Genomic DNA, 21237 nt, shown 5'->3' on the forward strand with positions numbered 1-21237 from the left:
TCTCTCCTTTGTAGTGATGAGTAGTTTGTTCATCTTAATGCATTATTTCTTGTGGTTTGGTGACTCCAACCTGTTGATTTTTGTCTTGATAATTAAGGGCCACAATAAAAATAGGATCAAGAGTTTCCTCGATTAAAAACTAATTAGTACTGCAAAGGCTCTTTGTGGGTTCTTTTGGATTCATGCTATTGCATGTTTTTTTCTTTGTCTTATTGAAAGTATTCCCATGCTTGAATGCTTCATGTTGAGTGTTGTATTTTTTTTCTTTTTTAATTTTTTTATGGCAACTGAGTTGATGATTTAGGAAGAGCCAAGTACATTGTGGTGAACCCCTCAGTTCATTTGGCCTTCCTAGTTCTTGACTATCACTGAGCTCATTAGTCTGAAGAAATTGAGTCCTTTCGAAATGATAATACCTTCCCCTCTCCTCCAAGTTGGTTTCACTGGGCAAGACAAATGAAATCATTACATTACATTGGGCTTTCACCTATAACTTCTAAACCTCGAGAATGAAAACTGCCGTTCTTCCAAACAAATTTTAGGATGTATTCAACTCTTAAATGCAAGGTTTTCCTTCTCCCTTATAGTATTTTGCCTGTTGTCCTCTGTCATTTCCTCATTCCCTTCCCTTATCTACTAAGCTGGCTCCTCTCTGTTTTTCCCCTGAGTGGGTCCTCTCTACCCTTTTGCATTCCTCTCATCTCTATGGCACCTGTTGTTTAGAGAACACTGATGTATTTCTCTTTTCCTATTCCTATGTTCTTCCCTAACACATATTGTTTTTCTATTTTGGATTTTATTTTCTTTCTCCCCCCCACCCCCTCCCCCCCAATCTTGGATTTTCTTAAGCATTGTCTCTAACTGAATCCTTTTCTTTTTTCATTATTTTATCTTCTGTTAAGTATTCAGTTTATGTTTAAAAAAAAAACAAAAACACTGATGATTTCCGGCTCTAATAGGGCAAAACCAGAATCCTAGTCTCTTTCTTCTCGCCCCTACTCTGAATTGCATGATAGCTTTGCTTTTTATTACCCTTCAGATCTTTTCTTCCTTTACCATTATGTTGCCAGTGTCTCTGATTGCATCCTTTGATGAGAAGTCCTAGTAAATTGATCTTCACTTGCAAAAAATCACAGGACCTCAGGAATTTTCTTAAGTTCATTTCACTATGTGAAAGCATTGCTTGCAGTACCTCAGATTTGAACAGTGTTCTCCCCAGCAGGAGGATCTGGTCTTAGGTACCATGTCTGGCATGCACTGCTGTTCTACAAATATCAGCTTCTGATGATGTTAGTGATGATGGTGATGGTGTGGGTGAGTATTTTGGAGGCAAAAGGACAGAAGTGGGAAGAGAACAGAAACACCAGTAATGAGGTGGGGGTAGTGGGAGAGTGTGAGTCAGGAAGAAATAACTGCTGGGACAGATGGATTATAACACATGTTAGTTTATCTTCATTTTCCTGCCTTTGTGTTTTAAAAGGACCCAATAGCACCACATAAAATTACCCCAAAACTACATGGACTGTGTCACCATCAAACTACCCAGACCACTTATCCTCCCCTCCTTCATCCCTTGTGGCTATCGAGGGACAGATGCTCCTCCATTCTGTTGCTTTCAGTCACCCAACTCAGATGGAATGGGGGTGGAGAGGGTGATAAGGGATAGATAGGTAAAAATGGCATGAAGATGTTATTAAAGCTCCTCAGTACCTTCCAGATTTAACCTAATTCTGACAACAACTCTCTGACACATTCTTTTGGATCCACACACCAGAAAGTGTGAGGACATCATGATGCAGAACTGTCCTGTCCTTCATTGCTTCAATCTTTGCTCGTTGGGTGTATTTCATCAGATTGGAACCCCAGGGAATTTTTAAAATAAATTTTCCTGATGTTTTAACCACTTTATTGAAAACCACGCAAACAAACAAAACACTTCTTGTGTTGCTCACACTGTTGAAGGAGAATGAAAGGAAAATCCTAATGTAGATATGTGGTAAATAAGCTTTGTGTTTCTTTTTGATCTCAGCATGAATGTTGTCGTGCTTGTGGTTCATGTTTGAGAGAGCATTGTAGTACTGCAGATGATGAATGGGGAGTGATAACTTGCACATGGGAAGTAATGAAATGGGTAGAGAATCTTTGGAGTATAGATTTATGATACTCTTAACTCCACCGTCCAGATTCATTTTAAAATGTGTGCAGACTAATGATGACTGGAAGTTTTAAAAGTAAGTCCCCTTGATCGGCTTCACTTTCTGTCACTAATGTATGTAAGGGACTTTTCTTTCCTTTTGTCTTTCTTATTTAAAACAGTAGAAAAACAGTAGGGAATTAAAAAGCAGAAAGAGAAGTAGCATCTCGGAAATACACGCACATATTCACAAAGACATGGCATTAATTTCCTTTCTGTAGTTCTTGCCTGGGAATTGGGAGAAATAGTTATGAGAAATGTGTCATTCATCTTTTGCATATCCCACTGTAGTAATGTGACTGTAATTGGGGTTAAGAAAAGGTAATTTTCCTACTTTCCTGACTAAAAATGCCTTTTAGTTTGTGGTCTGCATTGTGCTAAATTCTTCTCAGTAGAAAATAATGCCATTATGAATTTCTAATGTGCATAATACTTATATAGTCTTTGTTTCATTATAATCACCTTTGTTACTTAAGTTTTAAGAAAATTTATGAATATCCTTAAAAATCCTTGAATTATTATATGACTTTAGATTTGTGTACACCTTAATAATATTTGGTAACTTAGAGTTAAAAGAAATTAGAACTCCCATTTTGAGATCAGCGTCCCCTGGGGCTGGGTAGCAATCGTCAGTTTCTGGCATGTGTGTCCGAGTGCAGGCATTTCCATCTGGTGGGGGGCGGGAAAAGAGGCTGTAGGGGCCAGAAGTCAGACTTCTCTTCTTAATGTTCTGTTAAAATATTTTCCAGTTGTTATGAACCTTTTTAAACAGGGGGAAAGGGAAAACCCAAGTCATCAAATTGGAAAAGTATTCTCTAGAAATTACTCCTATAGATGGTGTTGATTTTGTCTGAATATTAAGCTTCTGTTTTAACAAGGCCTTCATAGTTGTGGGCTTGTTGAAGCAAGTACAGATTTCCATTCATGCTATTTCTGTCCTTCTATTTTTTTACTGTTATCTCTCATTTATTTTAGGTTTAGCAGTTTCCCTACAGCTATTGCATGGAGACATTGAACAAATCAGAAGAGAATACTCATCAGTATTTTCTCATGGAGTGTCTATAACAAGGAAGTTGGGTTTCTCTAATATTATTATGCCTGGTAAGTGACGTGGGATGGACCAAGGGTTGACATATGGGTGTTATGTCTATTTATGACACTTGAGAAATTTTTCACATTTGTCAGTTTCAAAGAGTTCAAATGGACCATGCTAAAGAAGGAAATGAGGTATACGATAATAAATACGCAGAAGTTTTTTTTAAATATCTTTACATTTTTATTAGTGTGGATAACTTATAGGGCCATATTGCATTCTTTATGACCACGATAAGAAGGAAAATTGAGATAGTATCCAGAAAATACGTCCTTTGGTAGAAAATGTTAGTAAAGTCACAAAGGGGAAATCCTTACAGGTTTTGATAAGAATAATTATTGAGCAGCAGTTTGACCTTCCTAGAGGAATTTTCTACCCAAGATATATATATATGTGTAAATAAGCAGCTATATGCAAACACCAAATGTATTTCTACACCTTTCCAAGTTCTCTTTAAGATCTATTTTAAAAAAATTAGATCTATTTTTCAGATCTATTTTAGCAACCTAAAAAGACTAAAAAAAAAATGTTTGTTTCTAGGTAGAGAAGGTAGCAGTTAGCAAGAGGCTCACACACTATCCAAGTCACTGCCGGGTAGTAGTATTTGTCAGTGCCCCGCATCCCACCCTCTACAACCAAGAGAGAGGTAGACCAAATGAAATAATCTCAAACTGTTGACGGTATGTTTAGAAGTGAGATCCCGTGCATCTCTGTTTAAATCCCACGGGTGGAAGCAAGTGCAGGAAGTTGCATCAGCCATGGCCTTTGGCCGCCAGGACTGCTGTGGTTCGAGGCCTGATGTGAGGCAGAAGGTGCCCGGCATTGCCCTGTTGCAGCATCTTGTGATCTTTCCGTGCAAACCTGTCCTTGCGGGGCAGGCTAACAGAGAGCCTGGGAAGGTTGCTGAGCCGACCTGACCGGCCTTAAGGACCCGTTCTGCTTGGGCATCTCATGCTACTCTTGTTGAAAATGACTGTGTATAGAATTGTTGACTTGGTGGCCAGTGATTCAGTGGCTCCTGCACCCCTTCATTATTTCCTTCAGTTGCTATAAATAACTGGTATTTTCCTTTGTAACAAAAAAAGAAAAAAATTTCATGCCACTGGGAAGCAAATTGATGGGCAAATCTAATATGAAAAACATATTTTAAGACAGAATGCAGACAGCTGCTGGAAGAATTCCTCAGCTCGGTCTCTGGGCAGTGTCATTGAAAAGTGGAAAAATATGAAGCACATGACACTTCACCAGCTGAATGATTGTCTGGGTGGTGCTGTGCTCATGCTGCCTTTGTCTGGCTTTAATGATGGAAATGAACTTTCCCTGGAATAAGGCTCGCTCCTGTCCCTTTGCCATACCACACTATAGTGGCAGTGGTCCCCCTGCCCAGGGGATCAGTCCTTCTGGACACAAGTTCGTAGTGCCAGGGATGCCAAGAGATGATTTTAAAGCACCTGTCTCTTTTACTTTTCTCCTTTTTCTTGTGTGGCTGCTTAATCTTCCAAATTAGATGAAGAAGGGAGAGGGGTTTGCACGGACACAAACAGCTGACAGCAACTTTAAAACTGAGTGGAATTTTTCACGTTGCCAAACATGTGCTCATTGTTTTGTTTCCCTTTGTTGTTTTCAGAATGTTGACTTGTCAGTTAATTCTCACTGGTGGCTCTAATGAAAACTTGAGCTGAATTCTTCAATGAGAAAATGTATGAGAACATTTCTAATGCCAGTGTGGCACTGACAGTCTGCTGGCATGATTTTCTTTTCTTTTCTTTTCTTTGTCTAGACTCATCCTTCAGAGTTGATTTGTGTTCTGATAGGGGTCAGGACAGGTGAGGCCCATGCTTATCCCCACAGGACAAGTTCATCGGCATAGTTGCTACCTCTCTGCAGAAGGAGGGCTCTGTGGTCTTGACATTGATGGGAACATACACAAAACTCCTTTTGAGGATCATAGTATGTAATCAGTGCCAGACTCTCTTTGGGAAGGGAAAACACAGAAGCAGAAACTCTCCCCTTGGCCTGGCTGTTGTAGGGTCACATCTCTAAGATGTCACCTGGTGTGAGGAGGTGATCTGGCCACACACTTTTAAGCTAGCGTGACCCTTCCCTGTTGTTAAACATTGGCCATCCAGCACTTAGGGTGTCCAGTTTTCAAAGAATGTAAGTCACTTTCTTTGAAGCTCCATCCCTACTACCTACAAACCAAATAATTCTGCAGAAAGTTCCAGGTCTGGTCTCTGAGCCCATGATGGGGAGGGCAGCAAAAATATTTCAATCCATGCTCCCCAGTAGAAATGTAATGAGCGAACCATAAATGTAATTTTAACTTTTCTAGTAGCTGCTTTCAAAAGAGTAAGAGCGAAGAGTTGAAATTAATTTTAATAATGTTTTATTTAACCCACTACACCTAATATGTTACCATTTCAGTAGGTAATGTAAATAAAAAATTCTTAATGAGTAATCTTACACTCCCTTGTTCACCATGCATCTGTGAAGGCTGGTGAGTATTGTACTTTTACAGCACATCTCTTTCCAGCCAAGTCACATTTCGATACTCACCTGCCACATGTGGCAGTGGTTACAGTGTTGGACAGCCTGCCTCTAAATGTCTTAACAGACTGTGCAGAGTAGGACGTGGGCCACTGCTGAGTATCGGGAAGGACTAAGTTTCCACCCACCAGACATTTTGGAGCCAAGCTAGTTGATGTGTCAGGAATGTCACGGAAGGTTAGACTGTCCCTTCCCCACCCTGACGTTTCCCCACTCTTACTGAGTTTATGGTTCTTGTAGGCAACATGGTAGTTGCTTCCATCAGTGCCTCCTGACTTTATCTTCCCCTTTGGTGCCTTATTCCCTTGGAAACCTGTTCTCATGGATCAACTGGTTAAGCTGTCATTCTCTGTTTAGGGAACCCCTAATTAATGCCTTCCAGTACATTCAGTCTTCGTAGGAGATCTGTGAAGCTCCTAACCCTAAAAGGAATTAGGTAAAACTTGTGGAGTGATGAGTGAGGAAGGGATTGAAATTCGGAAGGTAAAAGGCTCACTCTGAAAACAGTTAGCAGAGCCCTGGTTGCAAGTGGCTGCCAGTGGTGGTAGCTCTGACCGTCATTTTGAGATTTATTTAAGTTTATTTTTCAAGTGTCATTCAAAGTAAGCCTCCGTTTTCTTTGGTCGTTAGGGTGATAGTTCGCATAAGTCAAATTTCTGTTTGGTCAAAGCTGACTAGATAATGATTTGCACACTGGGGTAAGCGAAATGTTGCACATATGTTTGCCTCGTGTTTAAGGGGATATGCGGTTTTGTTCTTTTAAATTTTTTTTTTATGTTTTATTTATTTTTGAGACAGAGACAGAGCATGAGCGGGCAGGGGCAGAGAGAGAGGGAGACACAGAATCGGAAACAGGCTCCAGGCTCTGAGCTGTCAGCACAGAGCCCAACGCGGGGCTCAAACCCACAAATGTGAGATCATGACCTGAGCCGAAGTCGGACACTCAACCTACTGAGCCACCCAGGCGCCCCGGTTTTGTTCTTTTAAATGTAAATGTTATTCTTCATCACTTACTGACAGAGACATATCAGCAGATAGAATTCCCTGAGATAAGCCTTCTTTTGGTAAAAGCAGGTGGGAACCAGTATGTTATGATTCAATATTCCTTAAAAATAGATCCTAAATCCAACCAATCTCACTACCCCTCAGTCCAAGTCACTGGACCTCCACACATGCAACCAGTTGGCTGAGACCTAAACCCCATGATCATGCTAGAGGAAGGGGCCATGGTCTTTCAACCAATGAATGCCACAGTGATCAGGTTCAGGATGATCCATATTATACTGAGGTGGGATTCCAGCCCCAAATCAGAATGGTGGGGCCATGGTCTTTCAACCAATGAATGCCACAGTGATCAGGTTCAGGATGATCCATATTATACTGAGGTGGGATTCCAGCCCCAAATCAGAATCAAAATTTTGGCCCCAGTACACAAGGGTGTAGGACTTTCCCCAGTTGTCCCTACCAGATATCTGTGCCTTATCCTAGAGTACAATGGGCATCAGGGAACCACAGTCCATCTCTGTTCCTGTCTTGCCACACTGTGCTGGCAAGCCTATCATGCGTGATATTATAGCATTTGCCATTGTTTGCTTAAGAGTCATAAGCAAAAATTGAAAAGCTACCTCCCAAAAAAGTTCCGTGTCTCATAATACTCTCCTAAAATAAAGCAAAAACAAAAATGAGAATGACACAAAAAAGAGAGAAAACACTGATACTGATAGATTTCACTGAAATGCTCTCTATGTGAGAAATCCAAGGTTTGATTTTCAGCCCATCCACATAGTTTCCCTTTCCGTTGTCTGCTTTGATTTCCAGTTACCTGGGTTCTGGTCCCTGTCCCTGCCCCCACCCATGAAGATAACAAGTGATAGAATCTTGGGTATGGTTCCCATACGTAATACATGGTAATACACGATACAGTATGTATGAGTTTTTTATGGCTGCTCTTATAAATTGCTACAAGAGGGATGGCTTAAAATACCACAAAGTATTATCTTCTAGTCTGGAGATCAGATGTTTGCACAGGTCTGACTGGGCTAGAATCAAGGTCTTTTGGCAGGGCCACATTTCCTCTGCTGGCTGTAAGGGAGAATTCATTTCCGTGCCTTACCCAGCTTCCGGAGATTGCCTACACTCCTTACCTAATGGCCCCCACATCATTCCAATGTCTACTTCCCTTATCATAATGCCTTTTCAGACTCTGGCCCTCCTGCCTCCATCTCCCTTTTAATTTTTTTTAATGTTTTTATTTTTGAGAGAGAGAGAGACATAGTACAAGTCAGGGAAGCAGAGAGAGAGGGAGACACAGAATCCAAAGAGCTGTCAGCACAGAGCCTGATGCAGGCCTCGAACTGGTGAACCTCAAAAGATCATAATCTGGGCCATCGTTGGTCACTTAACTGAGCCATCCAGGGCTCCTCTATCTCCCTCTTGTAAGTACCCTTGTAATTCTATTGAGCCTACCCTGATGATCCAAGAAAGTCTCCCCATCTCAATATCCTTACCGTAATAATCACCTCAAAGTCCCTTTTGCTGTGTAAGATGACATATTCACAGGTTCCCGAGATTAGAATCTGGACATCTTTTGGGGGGACAGGAGGTGTCCTTATTCTGCCTGCCAGACACGTGAAGGGCCATGTGTCCAGTGCAAGAATTTCTCCCTCAGGTTCCTAGTGATGGTGTTCTGGCACATAACTTGAATGTTCGTAATGACCAAGAACACAGATCTCAAAATGACTTCTTCGTGTTGGACCAGTTTCTATCTTCTATCCATCGGGTTGAGTGTTTCTACTTGAATCTCAACATCTCTAAATTCACTTAATTCATGTCACCCTCATTTCTCCGCTGATAGGTTCTGAGTCCTTTCTCTGTATTGTTTATGGTCCAGATAATATAATTCGCGTCTGTTCCTGTCCTGTAAAGATGGTATCTAGAACTGAAATTAGTGCTTCAAGATTGATGTGACCGACACAGAACAGAGTAGGACCAATACCTTCCTTGTTCAAGGATCTTCTAGCGATGACAGCTGAATTATACTAGGCTATTTGATGGCCATTCTTGCCCTGTTGAATTACATTTTTCATGCTGAAAGTACTTGATTTTAACATAAACTTAGAATAGGTTAGACTTTTCTTAGTATCTATATATCTACTTTCTTATCTATAAAATGGAAATAAGAGAACCTTCTTATAACATTGATGTGAGGATTTAATGAGTTATTCTCTGTATGGCACTTGGCAAAGTATGGAACCACCGTCTACCTACTACCAGCACCATCATCGTCATTGCCATAATCTAAGTCCACCAAATACCCTTCATCTCATATACATGTTGATGTGTTTTTTTATTTTTTTTTACTTTTATCTGTTTTTGAGAGAGAGCAAGTGGGGGAGGGGCAGAGAGAGAAGGAGACACAGACTCCAAAGTAGGCTCCAGGCTCAGAGCAAGCTGTCAGCACAGAGCCTGACACAGGGCTTGAACCCACAAACTGTGAGATCATGACTTGAGCTGAAGTCAGACACGCAACCGACTTAGCCACCCAGGTGCCCCAATTTATTTTTATCTGAAGGACAGGAACTTTTCTTTTCCAGTTCCATAAATATTAACCAGTATCCAGCCCAGATAAGGCACTTGGCTAGCCCATGACTGAGTGCAGTAGTTTACTTGATGTGGCAAGCTTGTGCTCTGTGGCTTTATCCAAGGCATTCACAGCATAGAATCAAAGATCAAGGTTTCAGCTAATGATAGAAACATTTTGGCTATTGAGGTCAAGCCATAAATTGATCCCATTAGACTGCCGTCACTGAACTCTTTTGAATTTGTTCCCATTGTTGTGGCTTTATATTTTTCTGACTACAGTGATATTTTGAGAAGCCTTCACATGTGTGAAGCCAGTGGGCCTACTAACCAGAGGCAAGTGTTATGCACATCAAATTTATAGAGTATTAAATTTGAGAGGTGCAAGGTGTTAATAAACATTGTCAAGAAAATAGCTTTTCACACTAGTGCAATGACTCCATTTCATACTTACTTTATGGTTTCTCTCTTAATTACCCAAGATGCTGTCTTAACACCATTTGGGCTTATTAGTTTTCTCCAGAGGTGACCTCATGTGTATTGATTTTAATTAGCACATGTTTCAGCTTTATTCTTCTGCGTATTTTGGCAAGATGTGGTACCTTGCAGTATTGGAACATAGCAAGCTGCAGAATTCCTGGGGAGACAGATGTAGAATGTCATTCAGGAGAAGTGTTCTCCTTATATATTCCCATTTCAGAGAAACCTTATTTGAGGCGAAAAGGTTTGCAAAAGAGGGAAAGGTTACAGGGATAATGACCGTTAAAGACCAAGAAAAGTAAGGCATGTGCCTAAAGTGTTTGAATTTATGAATGTGTGTATTTCAGAAGTTATTCTGTTAAGTCCCAGAAACAATGTAACATAACAAAGTAGTCTTGTCCCTCCTGCCACCTCCTTTACCCCTCCTCTGACTCTACCCCACCCCCATTTTAATAACTTAAAAACTTGAGGCCCGGAGGTTTATATTACCCCATCTAGACTGAAACCACACAGAGCAGATGATAGAGAGATCTTTTATTCCTGTTTACCCTACATCCTTTAGGCTTATTTGAATTCAGAATCTCTTCTGAATTCAGCATCTCTTCTGAATTCAGCAGAAACAGAAGAATCCAGCTATGGTATAAGCTAAACAGGCTTTATGGATTGGTTTGGGAAGCTAATGCCATTTGCAACTTCTCTCCTTTGTCAAAGTACCCCACAGCTTACTCAGATCTCTCGTCTTCTCAGTGAGGTTTTTTCCTCCTGTAACACCTGCTCTGCCCCTATTTAGCACGCCCTATGCCCCTTCTCGGTCTTACTATTATCCCCAGCACTTCCTATTATTATGCAACATACTCTGTATTAAAGGCCTCCCCATTACTAGAACATAAACTCTGTTGGAAAGATTTTTGATTTTTGACTGCTGGGTCTGCTAGGCCTAGAATAATATCTGGCATATTCTGGCTACATGGAGAAAGAATTTCGTAGCACTGGAAATACATTAATCTCTCCACCACCCCTATTCGTCCTTTAGGCCTAGCCTACAGACTGGGGAAAAGAGATCACCTTCCAAACCTCCCTCTTCCTGTCTTCCCTTTGAGAAAGTCAGAGTTGCCATTCCTTCCAGGAGATGAGAGTGGAGTCCCCTGCCCAGGAAACACTTACTCTTCGTTTTTGCAGGACAGTTAAGCCCCGTGTGGTTTGGACTAGCTAATTACTCATTATGAGAAATTCCTAAAGTAGAAACCCCTGTAGTTACACTTCCCATCAATCAGTGTGTTTTTAGTCTATCTGTACGTGGAGCTACTCATTATATATCACCTATTCCAAGAGACAAAGGAATTTTGCTATTGTTAAGAGACATCTTTTGCTCTAATCTACCTTGATTTGAATGTTGCTTTTTTATCTGCAAAATCTGTTAGTGGGGAAGCTATTGTCATGAATTTCCTCCCAAGCATATTGTTGAAATTACACGTGTGCAGACCATTAGCATTCCAGGCCTATTTTGATTGATTTAGAGGCTGGAGTTTGTGAATGTACTATTCATTTTGCGATGGTATTGTTAAATCATTAAAATGCACTTTTATTAAGGATGTGTGTCTGTGTGTAGTAATAAATGCATCAATAAAAGCTAGCAAACTTAAAAAATTTACTGGGCCACTTTCTAAAAATTAAAAAATAGAGATGGTTCAAACAGAAACCTACAAAGCATACAGATATAATTTTAAATGTGTTGAAATATATTGGTTTGCTCCTGGAGTTGCAAGTTTATTGCCTCCCCACATTGATTTGTATGAGAGAACTAGAAATTCCTAAGCCAGAGACCACTGTGTCAGCTATTTCTAGTATATTTTCCACATACTCTTTCTAAAGGGTGGTTTAGATTTCAAACTTTGTGGGACTTACTCATTTTCTCTGTTTTATGCCCCATCTGTTTCCTGGTCAGCCCAGGTCATTGGCAAATGATGCCATCATCAAAACTTGGTCTGAGTGGAGGAAGGTGGCCAGTCACACTGGTATTCCCCCATGGTTTTGAAAGCTAGGATACTTTCTTATATGCACTCTGTCAGGAAGTCCTAGAAATCTCCCAATTTTGTGAACTAATGATCTGCTTTTCTTTCTGTGGAGAGGTTTTTTTTTTTACTAGGAAAAAAAAAGTATTGGTTTTAATTCTCCTAATGTTTGAAAGCTATATTAAATAAAAATTAATTCAACATTACTAAACTTATCAATATTTATCATCAAAAACCTTCTGGTTTACTTCTTTCTCACTCACTCTTTACCCTTAATCTAATTCCCATAGGAAAGGTAAAAGCATGCTGTCATGTGTTTGCCTAAGTTTGCTCATCGGCACACATTTCTTTCTTCTTGCGGCAGTAAGTTTTATAAATAACCATTCGAGAAAAAATGGTGGTATGTGTGTTCATGGAACATGGCAGTTTGGATCTCATTTGTTTTATAGCTTGATGGTAAGGAACGGCAAGCCAACTTTGTCCGCCTAACTGAATTATTCTACATCTGTGTTCATAAAGCCTAACCTGGATTCTTCCAGCAGTGAGATCATTGTGTCTGTGAATTTAGAAAAAGATTTAAATTGTAACTCGACCCTTTGCAGTCCTGTCATTTTATTCCATTTGGGTATTTCTCCCACTCTAAGTGTTGCGTCTATCAAGTATTGAGACTGTGCTTCTTTGAGCCACCCTGCTAGGCTGTCATTTTGTAATCACACCTCATAAATGAAATGGGGGAAATACTGAAAAATGGTGAGACTCGACAGTACCTTCATTCTTGGTCCCCAAGTCACCTCCTAAAGGTACATTTTCAGTGTCGTAAATTCAGACCAGCAGAAGCTCTCCTCTCCTTTAATTTTCTTGGATATTGGCAATGGGGGTGGGAGCCCTTTTATGAAAGTGTAAATATATTTCACTTTTATATGTATGTTATAGCAGTGCATTTTATTATGAACTAAAGTTTTTCTTACTAGTTTTATATGTGTGTATACACACACACACATACACACACACACCACATACCTACATACATACATGCGCTCAGACACACAAACATTTATCTATAAAAACATGGTTTTACTTTTCCTACTAGGTGAAATGAGAAATGATTTATACATCACTATAGAAAGAGGTGAATTTGAAAAAGGAGGGAAGAGCGTGGCCAGAAATGTGGAAGTCACTATGTTCATTGTGGAGAGTAGTGGCCAGATCTTAAAGGTACGTGAATATTGGATACTTTCTGATAAAACAATTCCACATCATTGTTTGGAACAATGACATTGTTTGGGGTTCATCTTTAATGTGATTGGTTACTTTCCGATTTACAGTCTTTTCCATCATATTTTTCTTCTCTGCCCAGTGCAGTTTTCTTTTCTTTTTTTAATCATTGAAATACTTTCCAGAAAAAGTAGAGAAACAAAACGGCTTTCGTAGTTTGATGGTTCTTTAATGAAGTCCTCAGAGCAGCTATTCCTTAAATACAGCATTTTTAATATCATCCCACTCTCCCCCTTTCATCTGTCATAGTTTTGGAGATGAACACTTTGTCTCGGGCGACTGGTTAAAAAAAATAAAAATACCGCATTCAATCCTGTTTTCATTTGGATCCAAGCAGGGCGTGAGGAGTGGGGTGTCACTGTTGATCGGGGTGATAGGAGCAGGTTCCGTAAGGAAGAAGTGTTTCCCATGAGCCGCAGGACGTCGTGCATTTCCCAGGGGGGCACCGAACAGGCTTGTGACTGCAGCAGGCAGAGAACTTCACCGCATAGTTGAACTCCAAATTGAGCGTGCAGTCGCCCATCTCACACTTGTCACCTCGGTCCACCCTTGGCACCGGAGGCCCTGGGAGATGGGCATGGGGATTAAATAGACACAGCTGCTAGCAGACGCAAGTGCAGAACAGCACAGCACGGGACCGGGGAGGTGATTCTACGTGAAGCGCTGTCCGGGGAGCAGGCAGATAGAGCAAAGCAATTGCTCTGCTGTTTTTCAAATAATCTTTAAATGAAGCTGTCTTTAACCTCCATGTTTCCTTTGTTAGGACTTCATCTCCTTTGGCTCTGGAGAGCCGCCAGCTACTGAGTACCACTCCTTTGTGCTCTATCATAACAACAGTCCCAGGTGGTCCGAACTGCTGAAACTTCCTATTCCTGTGGATAAATTCAGGGGCGCGCACATCCGCTTTGAATTTCGGCATTGTTCCAGTAAGTGTTTTCTTGGGGTTGACTCTGTTGTGTGGGGGTAGTGTGCTTCCTGAGCTGTCGTGACAGTGTGGGCTACTGTGCAGAACGTGTGACAAACCAGAGACCCTGGAGAGGGAGGAATGAAGGGGAGTGGAGCCCCAAAAGGTGAGTGGGCTCACTTCTTCGCAAAGAACTGGGAACCAGCCTCTGCGGAAACACACGAGAAGGAGAAGGAAGGAAAAAGTACCTGTGGAAGTCTATAGGGTTCTTCTTAAGTTGTTCATTTTCATAAAAATGAGTTTCTCACTTTCATAGTCCAGAAAGGTTAGAAAAGGGAGACACAAATACTAAAAACTTACCTGGTTCAGGGTGTTTGGGGCAGTCCTGACCCATCTGCTGTTTCTCCAGCAGAGAGCTCAGACAGCGGGGAGGGGGGGAACCCAGGAGGACTTTCTAGGCCTGTGAAGTCCCTGGGAAAGCCTCTGAGTGCCTCGGATATATGTCTGATTTGCATATATCTGCATCACAGTGCGGTCTCAAACAGTATTCTAGCGAGAAGTAGGGAATGTGCCTCTGAATAGGCCTAAGAGAAGATGTGAGGTAATTGCTTCATTTTACAGGTTTATAAAACCCAAGATGTAGAGATGTTACAGATTTTGCCCATGTGAACATTGCTGTCCCTAAAATTGTCATTTCTTGACATCTCCATTTTCATTCTCATGCCCTCTTACCCCCCACTCAAGCTCCTGCTCCCAGCCCTCCCAAGTCCCCAGTCCAGGAATCTTCTGGTATCCCTGCATCCCTGCAGTGTGTCTTAGACACTACCGGCAGTGTTGTGACTGTTCTGGTGAATCTTGCTTCTGGAACAGTGTAACACATAGGAGACACAAAAGAATCACATCATTGGAGAAGCAGCACACTCCTTTAATCTGGAGTAAGTGGGGCTGTTGCAGATAGATGTGCGGAGACTTCACCTGCGTGCTGGGTAATGCACCAGGGTTCAGAGAGACGGGAAGGACTGTCAGTGGCAGGGATGGTGGCATGTTTTTGGAATTCGCTCAGGGACCTCCAGTAATTTTGCTTTTGTGCATGTTTCAGAACGTAGGGAGATGGCTAGCAAGGTCTTACCATTCTTCCAAATTCCCCAGGGGAGTGTCATGGAAAGGGCTTGGAGGGGGAGAGCGTAAAGCACTTGGAATGGTGCCATCTCATTCCTTCCCCAAACTCTGTTATCAGTTCTCCTTTGAGCCTAATTCGAGCTTGAGCTTTAAGGTGAGAAAAAGATAGAGGAAAGGAAAGATGAAATGAGACAAAAGGGAGAAAGCATTTGGAGAAATTTATTTTGATGGAGAACTTGGAAAATGGAATAAAGCCTATTTTCAGTAAAACCTATTAGATCTGTCTTCTTGTCCTTGTACTTCAAACATTGTTCACAGTGTTGTTTTTTTTTTTTTAAATATTCATTGTTAAAATTCGGAAGAAATAGCACAAGCCTGAAGAAGAAAAATCCCCATAATCTCATCAAGTATAAATAATCAGTGCAATCATTGTATCACATGAGCTTCCAAATATTTCTCTGTATACATATATTTATTCATATAGTATCTTTAATTCATGACACAAGTTTACTGAACGCTTACTGTGTGTCAAGCACTTTACTGGGCATTGGAGATACATGAGTGAACACAACAGAATACCTCCTCTCATAGAGTTTTTGTGCTAGAAACGGAAGACAGGCCATATCTGAGCAAATAAATACATACTATATCAGGTAGTGATAAGTGCAGTAAAGAAGATTTTATTGGGTTTAGGTACTGGAAAGGGATGATACTGTGTTGCTATTTTACTAAGGGCGGTCAGAAAGAAGCTCTCAAATAAAATGTATCAGCAGAAACCTAAAAGAAATAAAGGCATGAGCCCTTGGGTATCAGGGAAGAGAATATTACAGGAAGAGAGATCAGTAAATACAAAACGCTGAAGGTTGAAACCTGCTTGGCATTTTCAAGGCATAGCTAGAGGCCAGAATGAGCAGCTGGGAAGGTTTAGAGATGAGGCCAGTCACACAGCAGGAGAACCAGACTCCTATTGTCTTGTAAGGTTTGGGGAAGCCTTAGGACTTTGTTCCGGGGAGGAGAGCCATTAGAGGATTTAGATCAAGGATAAGCCTGACTGCTTTGAGATGAGAGGTTGTAGGTGGAAAGAAAATATTTAGGAGGCTTTTGCAGTCCCCCCCAGTAAGAGGTTAATGTGCTTTGCATTAGGATGGTAGTAGGTCAATTCTTTTTTGCAGCTGTGTTGATAGACTAGCTGTGAAGGAAAGGGAAAAGTCAAGGAAGACCCTGAAGGTTTTGGCCTAAGAATGAAGTGATCTTTTAATGAAGTGGGGGAAGGCAACAGGAAGAATCTTTTTGGAGAGCAAAAGCCAAATATTACATATGAAATCTGAGAAGTCTTTAAGACTTTCAAGATGTCAGACAATTGAATGAGATCCAAGCTGGAGACAAACTTGGGGACAACACAGGGCTCAGTGTTCTGCTGTAAATACTTAATAACCAGCACTTGGGCTGGGGGAAAGGAGAGCCCTGAATTAGAGCATTTTCTGATTTTCATCAAGTAAATGCTCCCACCATGGCCAAATTCACGCTACCAACATGACCATCCCTGAACGTGGAGTTGGGGATAGATGCACACTGTCAACTGCTGCGAGTCAGTCCAGGCTCCGGCATCTCACCAGTACTCATAATTAGAGCCATGAGGCTGCATGCAATTGGATTCCTAAAGAGGATTCCTAAAGAGGAAATAGATAGAGGCAATCCTAAATTGGATTTCTAAAGAGGAAATAGATAGAGGCAAGTCCAAGGGTGGATCTCTGGGGTACTTTCACATTTAGATCTTGGGAGAATGAGAAGAAGCCCTGAAAAAAATTAGTGAGGTAGAAGGAGAATCCAGAAATAGAACCCAGAAAGTTAATTGAAGAAAGATGTTAAAGAAGGGATTGATCTGATATGACAGGTGCCAATGATAAATAAGTTGAGGACAGAGGAATTACCACCCAGTTTGGCATCACGGAAGTCATTGAACCTGACAAGTGGTTTTAGTGGATTTGTGGTGATGAAACCCTGGCAGGAGTGAGTCCAAGATTGAGACGAAGGAAAGGAAGGGCAGGCAGTAAGTAGAGACAAATCTTTTCAGAAGCTTTGCTATAAAGAATTCAAGAGAGTGGAGAAATGAGATTGTAACATAGTAACTATAATACAACAGTGAGTCACAGGAGGTTTTTTTTTTTTTCTTTTTTAAGATGGAGTTCTAAAGCGTGTTTGGTGGAAATGGTTTGATAGAGATGGAAAACTGATTATGTAAAAAAGAGGGGACAAATGTAGGAGCAATGTCCTTGTGTGAGGGGAGCATGGGGTCCAGAGCTCCGGGTTGAGTGGACCGTGGAGGCATGGTGCTGGAGAGCCAGTGCAGGTGCACACCTCAGTGGAGCTTGTGGGAGTCCTGTCTGTATCCGCTCAGAGGGAGGGAAGGGCTGAGGTATGGGAGGCTTGAGAAGGGAAAAGGGTGAATAGAATCACTATCCAGAAAAGTGAAAAGGTGAGTTGGTTAGGAATGTATGGAACATTTGCCCAGCTAAGGGTCCACCTGCAGCTAATGTGCATTAATTTGAAATTGGTCTGACCTAGGTGTAGACTAAAGTGAAAGTTGGGTTTCGACCCACAGCATTAAAATGGGAAGTGTGGAGGAGTAGTGGGTTGAGGGGATTGATCCTAAGTGATTAGAAGGTTGAGATGTAGAAATAGGAAGTGAGAGCCGAGGGGTGTGGAGAGAGGGTCAGTAAATCTGAGGCCCCTCGGAATTGTTGGAGTTGGGGTATTAGAAAGAAGGGACAAACTTAGGAGGTGGAATCCATAACTTAAAGTCCTCATTAGTGAAAGTGGATCATAAAATGCATAATAACCCCTTCAACATATTAATGCTGATCTAGTAACTCAGGACAGACATACTTTGAACTTTGGTATTTATTTTTCTTTTACAACAAGGAACCTTTGGAGAGACTTGCTTTGGTTCTTATTTTTGCTTAGTTTATTCATTCATGGAATCTTTTTACCCTTCCAAATTGAATACCAAAAACCACACCAAAAAGTTCGTCACATAAACTTAGGAAATTACTTCTAAGTATGTGTTCTCCCCTCCATCATGAGTTCCCTAGCCAGCTCGCTCACTGATGTAGAAATCTCATCATAGAGTTCTTCACTGACCTTTTCACTTTAAAGAACACTGATATTTTCCCAGTTTCTCTCTGGGGTTGAAATTAATAACTTTAAAAAAGAAAACCCTTTGCTATAATCACATTTTCAGGGATGTCCCCTTGCTAGAGGCCAAAACCAGAGAGCCAGAATTACTTTTCTCCAAGGGGGGGCCCCACTCCCCTGTGGCTAAATGCCAGAAGCAATCATGAGGAAATGATGTGTTATTAAAGCCTCTTGTGTGAACTTCAAGGTCACCATATCTCCTCTAGCTCTGGTCTTCATCCCAAAGCTGTACTCTTCTATCAAGTAACACTCCACTTGCACACCTGCGTGGGAAAGAACAACCGTCCAGCCGATGACAGGCGAAAAGGCCCTGGAACTCCTCCCTACACGTCTAAATACAAGAAGACAGTCCAATTGAACTAACCAGTTTCTTTTAATGCTTTCTCCGTTTTTGGAGAAAAGGAAGCTTGTTGGAAAGAATTGGAATGATACTCAAGATCTAGAGCAGGTTACCCAACATCATGTGATCTCAGTTTCCTTCTCTATAAATAATTCCCAATGATCTTTGACCTTTGCAGCCATTGTAATTTTTCATTAGGCATCTGAAAACCTCATTGCCTCATTTCCAGCTTCCAGAATACTCCTGCAATAAGGTCTACTTAAACTGTCGATTGCAATTCATGTTGTTTTCCAGCACATCTAAGATCCCAAGGAGGTGGCTTCCACAGGGCTGTCTGTCCTCGCACAGGTGGACATAGGGAAGGTTCTGTTATAGACCAACACAGAGCTTAGCAACTATCTTTGCAAAAGTAGTAAGCAAAACATTGAATTCAATATTCATTCATTCACTTGTTCATTTATTTAACTTATATGAAACATCTATTAGTTCTTGGCACTCTTTGAGATACCAAGCTTAGAATAAAATAAAATAGAAGAATTCTGTCTTTGGTGCTGCTTACACCTGGGGATAGAGGGCAGGCTGTGAGGAGAAAAAATGGGCAAGCCAGAAATTTTTTTAAAAAACATAATTTCAGGGGCGCCTGGGTGGCTCAGTCGGTTAAGCCTCCGACTTCAGCTCAGGTCATGATCTCACGTTGCTGGGTTCAAGCCCCACGTCGGGCTCTGTGCTGAAGGCTCAGAGCCTGGAGCCTGCTTCCAATTCTGTGCCTCCCTCTCTCTCTCTGCCCCTCCCCGCTCATGCTCTGAATCTGTCTCAAAAATAAACAAAACATTAAAAAAATAAAAAAATATATTGGAAAAAAACCAAAAAAACCCCATAATTTCAGAGAGTGGATCCCATGAAGAAAATTAGTTAAGCAGCATAGTTTGGAGATGATGGGGCAGGAACATGGGTTGGACAGTGGCTGCTATAGATAAAGGTCTCATAAGAAGAGCTGTTTACTGCTGTGTAGAGGGAGCTGCTAAATGTGGATTGTATTTCTTGATAATCACGCTCATTGGCAATCTGTGGATCCGAACACAGGTGTGTAAACAGGCGCTTAAATAAGCAAATAATTCTTTTTTCTCACAGCAAAGGAGAAAGGAGAGAAGAAGTTGTTTGGCTTCTCCTTTGTGCCCCTGATGCAGGAAGATGGTCGGACTCTTCCAGATGGCACTCATGAGCTCATCGTGCATAAGGTAACATCAAGCAGATGTTGAGCTGAATTATTAGCTCATATCTTATTACCACTCTGGAAAAGTGGAAAGAAGGACTAAAAAGAATACCCTTTTGGAAGATTGCTGGCAAAGAGAGTATCTTTTTTGAGGTATTATCTCTGTAGTCAGTGTGATCCTAAAACCTCTTTTAAAGATGATTTGTATCTTTTTTTTCTTAATTTAGGTGTACATATTTGCGTAAGTTTATGTGTTGACATTCAAGTCCTTTCTGTTGCTGTTAGAGGATTAAGTAACCTTACAAATAAGTTTTAAAAAATTTCCAATACATACATGCTTCCAGATCTAGATCTGTATTCCGTCAGGAATAAATTTAGCAGGGTCACCATTACGTGTTTCTCGTCCTCTGCTCTCACTAAGCAAGTAGAGAATCAGCAGTTGTTTGTCTGAACAACTTTAACGGTTGTTGCTTTCTATTCTGTGCATCAAGAATTGTCATGAAAACATTGGGAACAAAATCTACAGTAGCAGGCAATAAAAAGAAAATTCACAAAACATGAGCTCCTTAGAAGTTATCTAAAAGTACTAGTAATAAAGAAGATTAGATTAGTAACTATAAAAGAATTAAGAGATACAGCTTTCTCCAAAATATTTCTCCGTTGCCTTTCCCTGTTTCTGTAATCACATGACTTCCCAGGCTCTGACCAGTCCATCCCTGGGCCACGTGGTTCTGTCCACCTGGGTCTTATCTCTCTCTGGTCCAGGTTTCATCCCTTCAGGGTGACCCATCTAAGGCACAGGCCTCACCAGGCCACTTCCCAATTTAAACTCCCTGAAAAACTGCTGACTGCAGAGAAAATAAATCATAGGCTCCTCAGAATGTGTCAGGCTTCCCAACTCCCTGCTGCTTCACCCGGATTTGATGCCACGGTCACATCCAGCTCCTTCAAGCTCCTTCCCCTTCTGACTGTTGGTTCTCTCTGCTCTGCCTCTGCCATTGGCACTGCTGGCATCATCCCTTCCTCTGCCTCTCCCTGTGGTTAACTCCTGCTCATCCTTGGAGGCCCACCTTGACGACAGCCTTTATCAGAATTGTCCTCACTCTTTACCCCTACCCGCTGTGTTCCTAGCTAGCCAACTGCCCTCCTCTGAGTTCTTGGGGTGTCTGCACACATCTCTTACCATCGTACTCATAATATTGTCCTATAATTGTCTGATGCTCCCTCGGCTTACTCCAAGAGATTTATGAGTGCCTCACAAGTGGCAATTGGGGTCAGAGGGGTTC

At 41.3% G+C, this 21237-nt stretch overlaps 1 protein-coding gene across 3 annotated transcripts in view; it reads left to right on the plus strand.

Annotated features, from left to right (window-relative positions):
- The window catches only part of DOCK4 (dedicator of cytokinesis 4), a 417061-nt gene that overhangs the window by 254095 nt on the left and 141729 nt on the right, over window positions 1-21237 (plus strand). For all 3 annotated transcript variants that reach the window (XM_029924788.1, XM_029924790.1, XM_029924789.1), the window contains exons 13-16: window positions 3170-3295; window positions 12996-13120; window positions 13944-14106; window positions 19870-19976. In XM_029924788.1, the coding sequence (XP_029780648.1) occupies window positions 3170-3295; window positions 12996-13120; window positions 13944-14106; window positions 19870-19976 (521 nt within the window). The remainder of the gene's footprint in view (window positions 1-3169; window positions 3296-12995; window positions 13121-13943; window positions 14107-19869; window positions 19977-21237) is intronic.

The sequence above is a fragment of the Suricata suricatta genome, chromosome 2 (assembly GCF_006229205.1).
Source record: "Suricata suricatta isolate VVHF042 chromosome 2, meerkat_22Aug2017_6uvM2_HiC, whole genome shotgun sequence".
Classification (NCBI taxonomy): Eukaryota; Metazoa; Chordata; class Mammalia; order Carnivora; family Herpestidae; genus Suricata; species Suricata suricatta.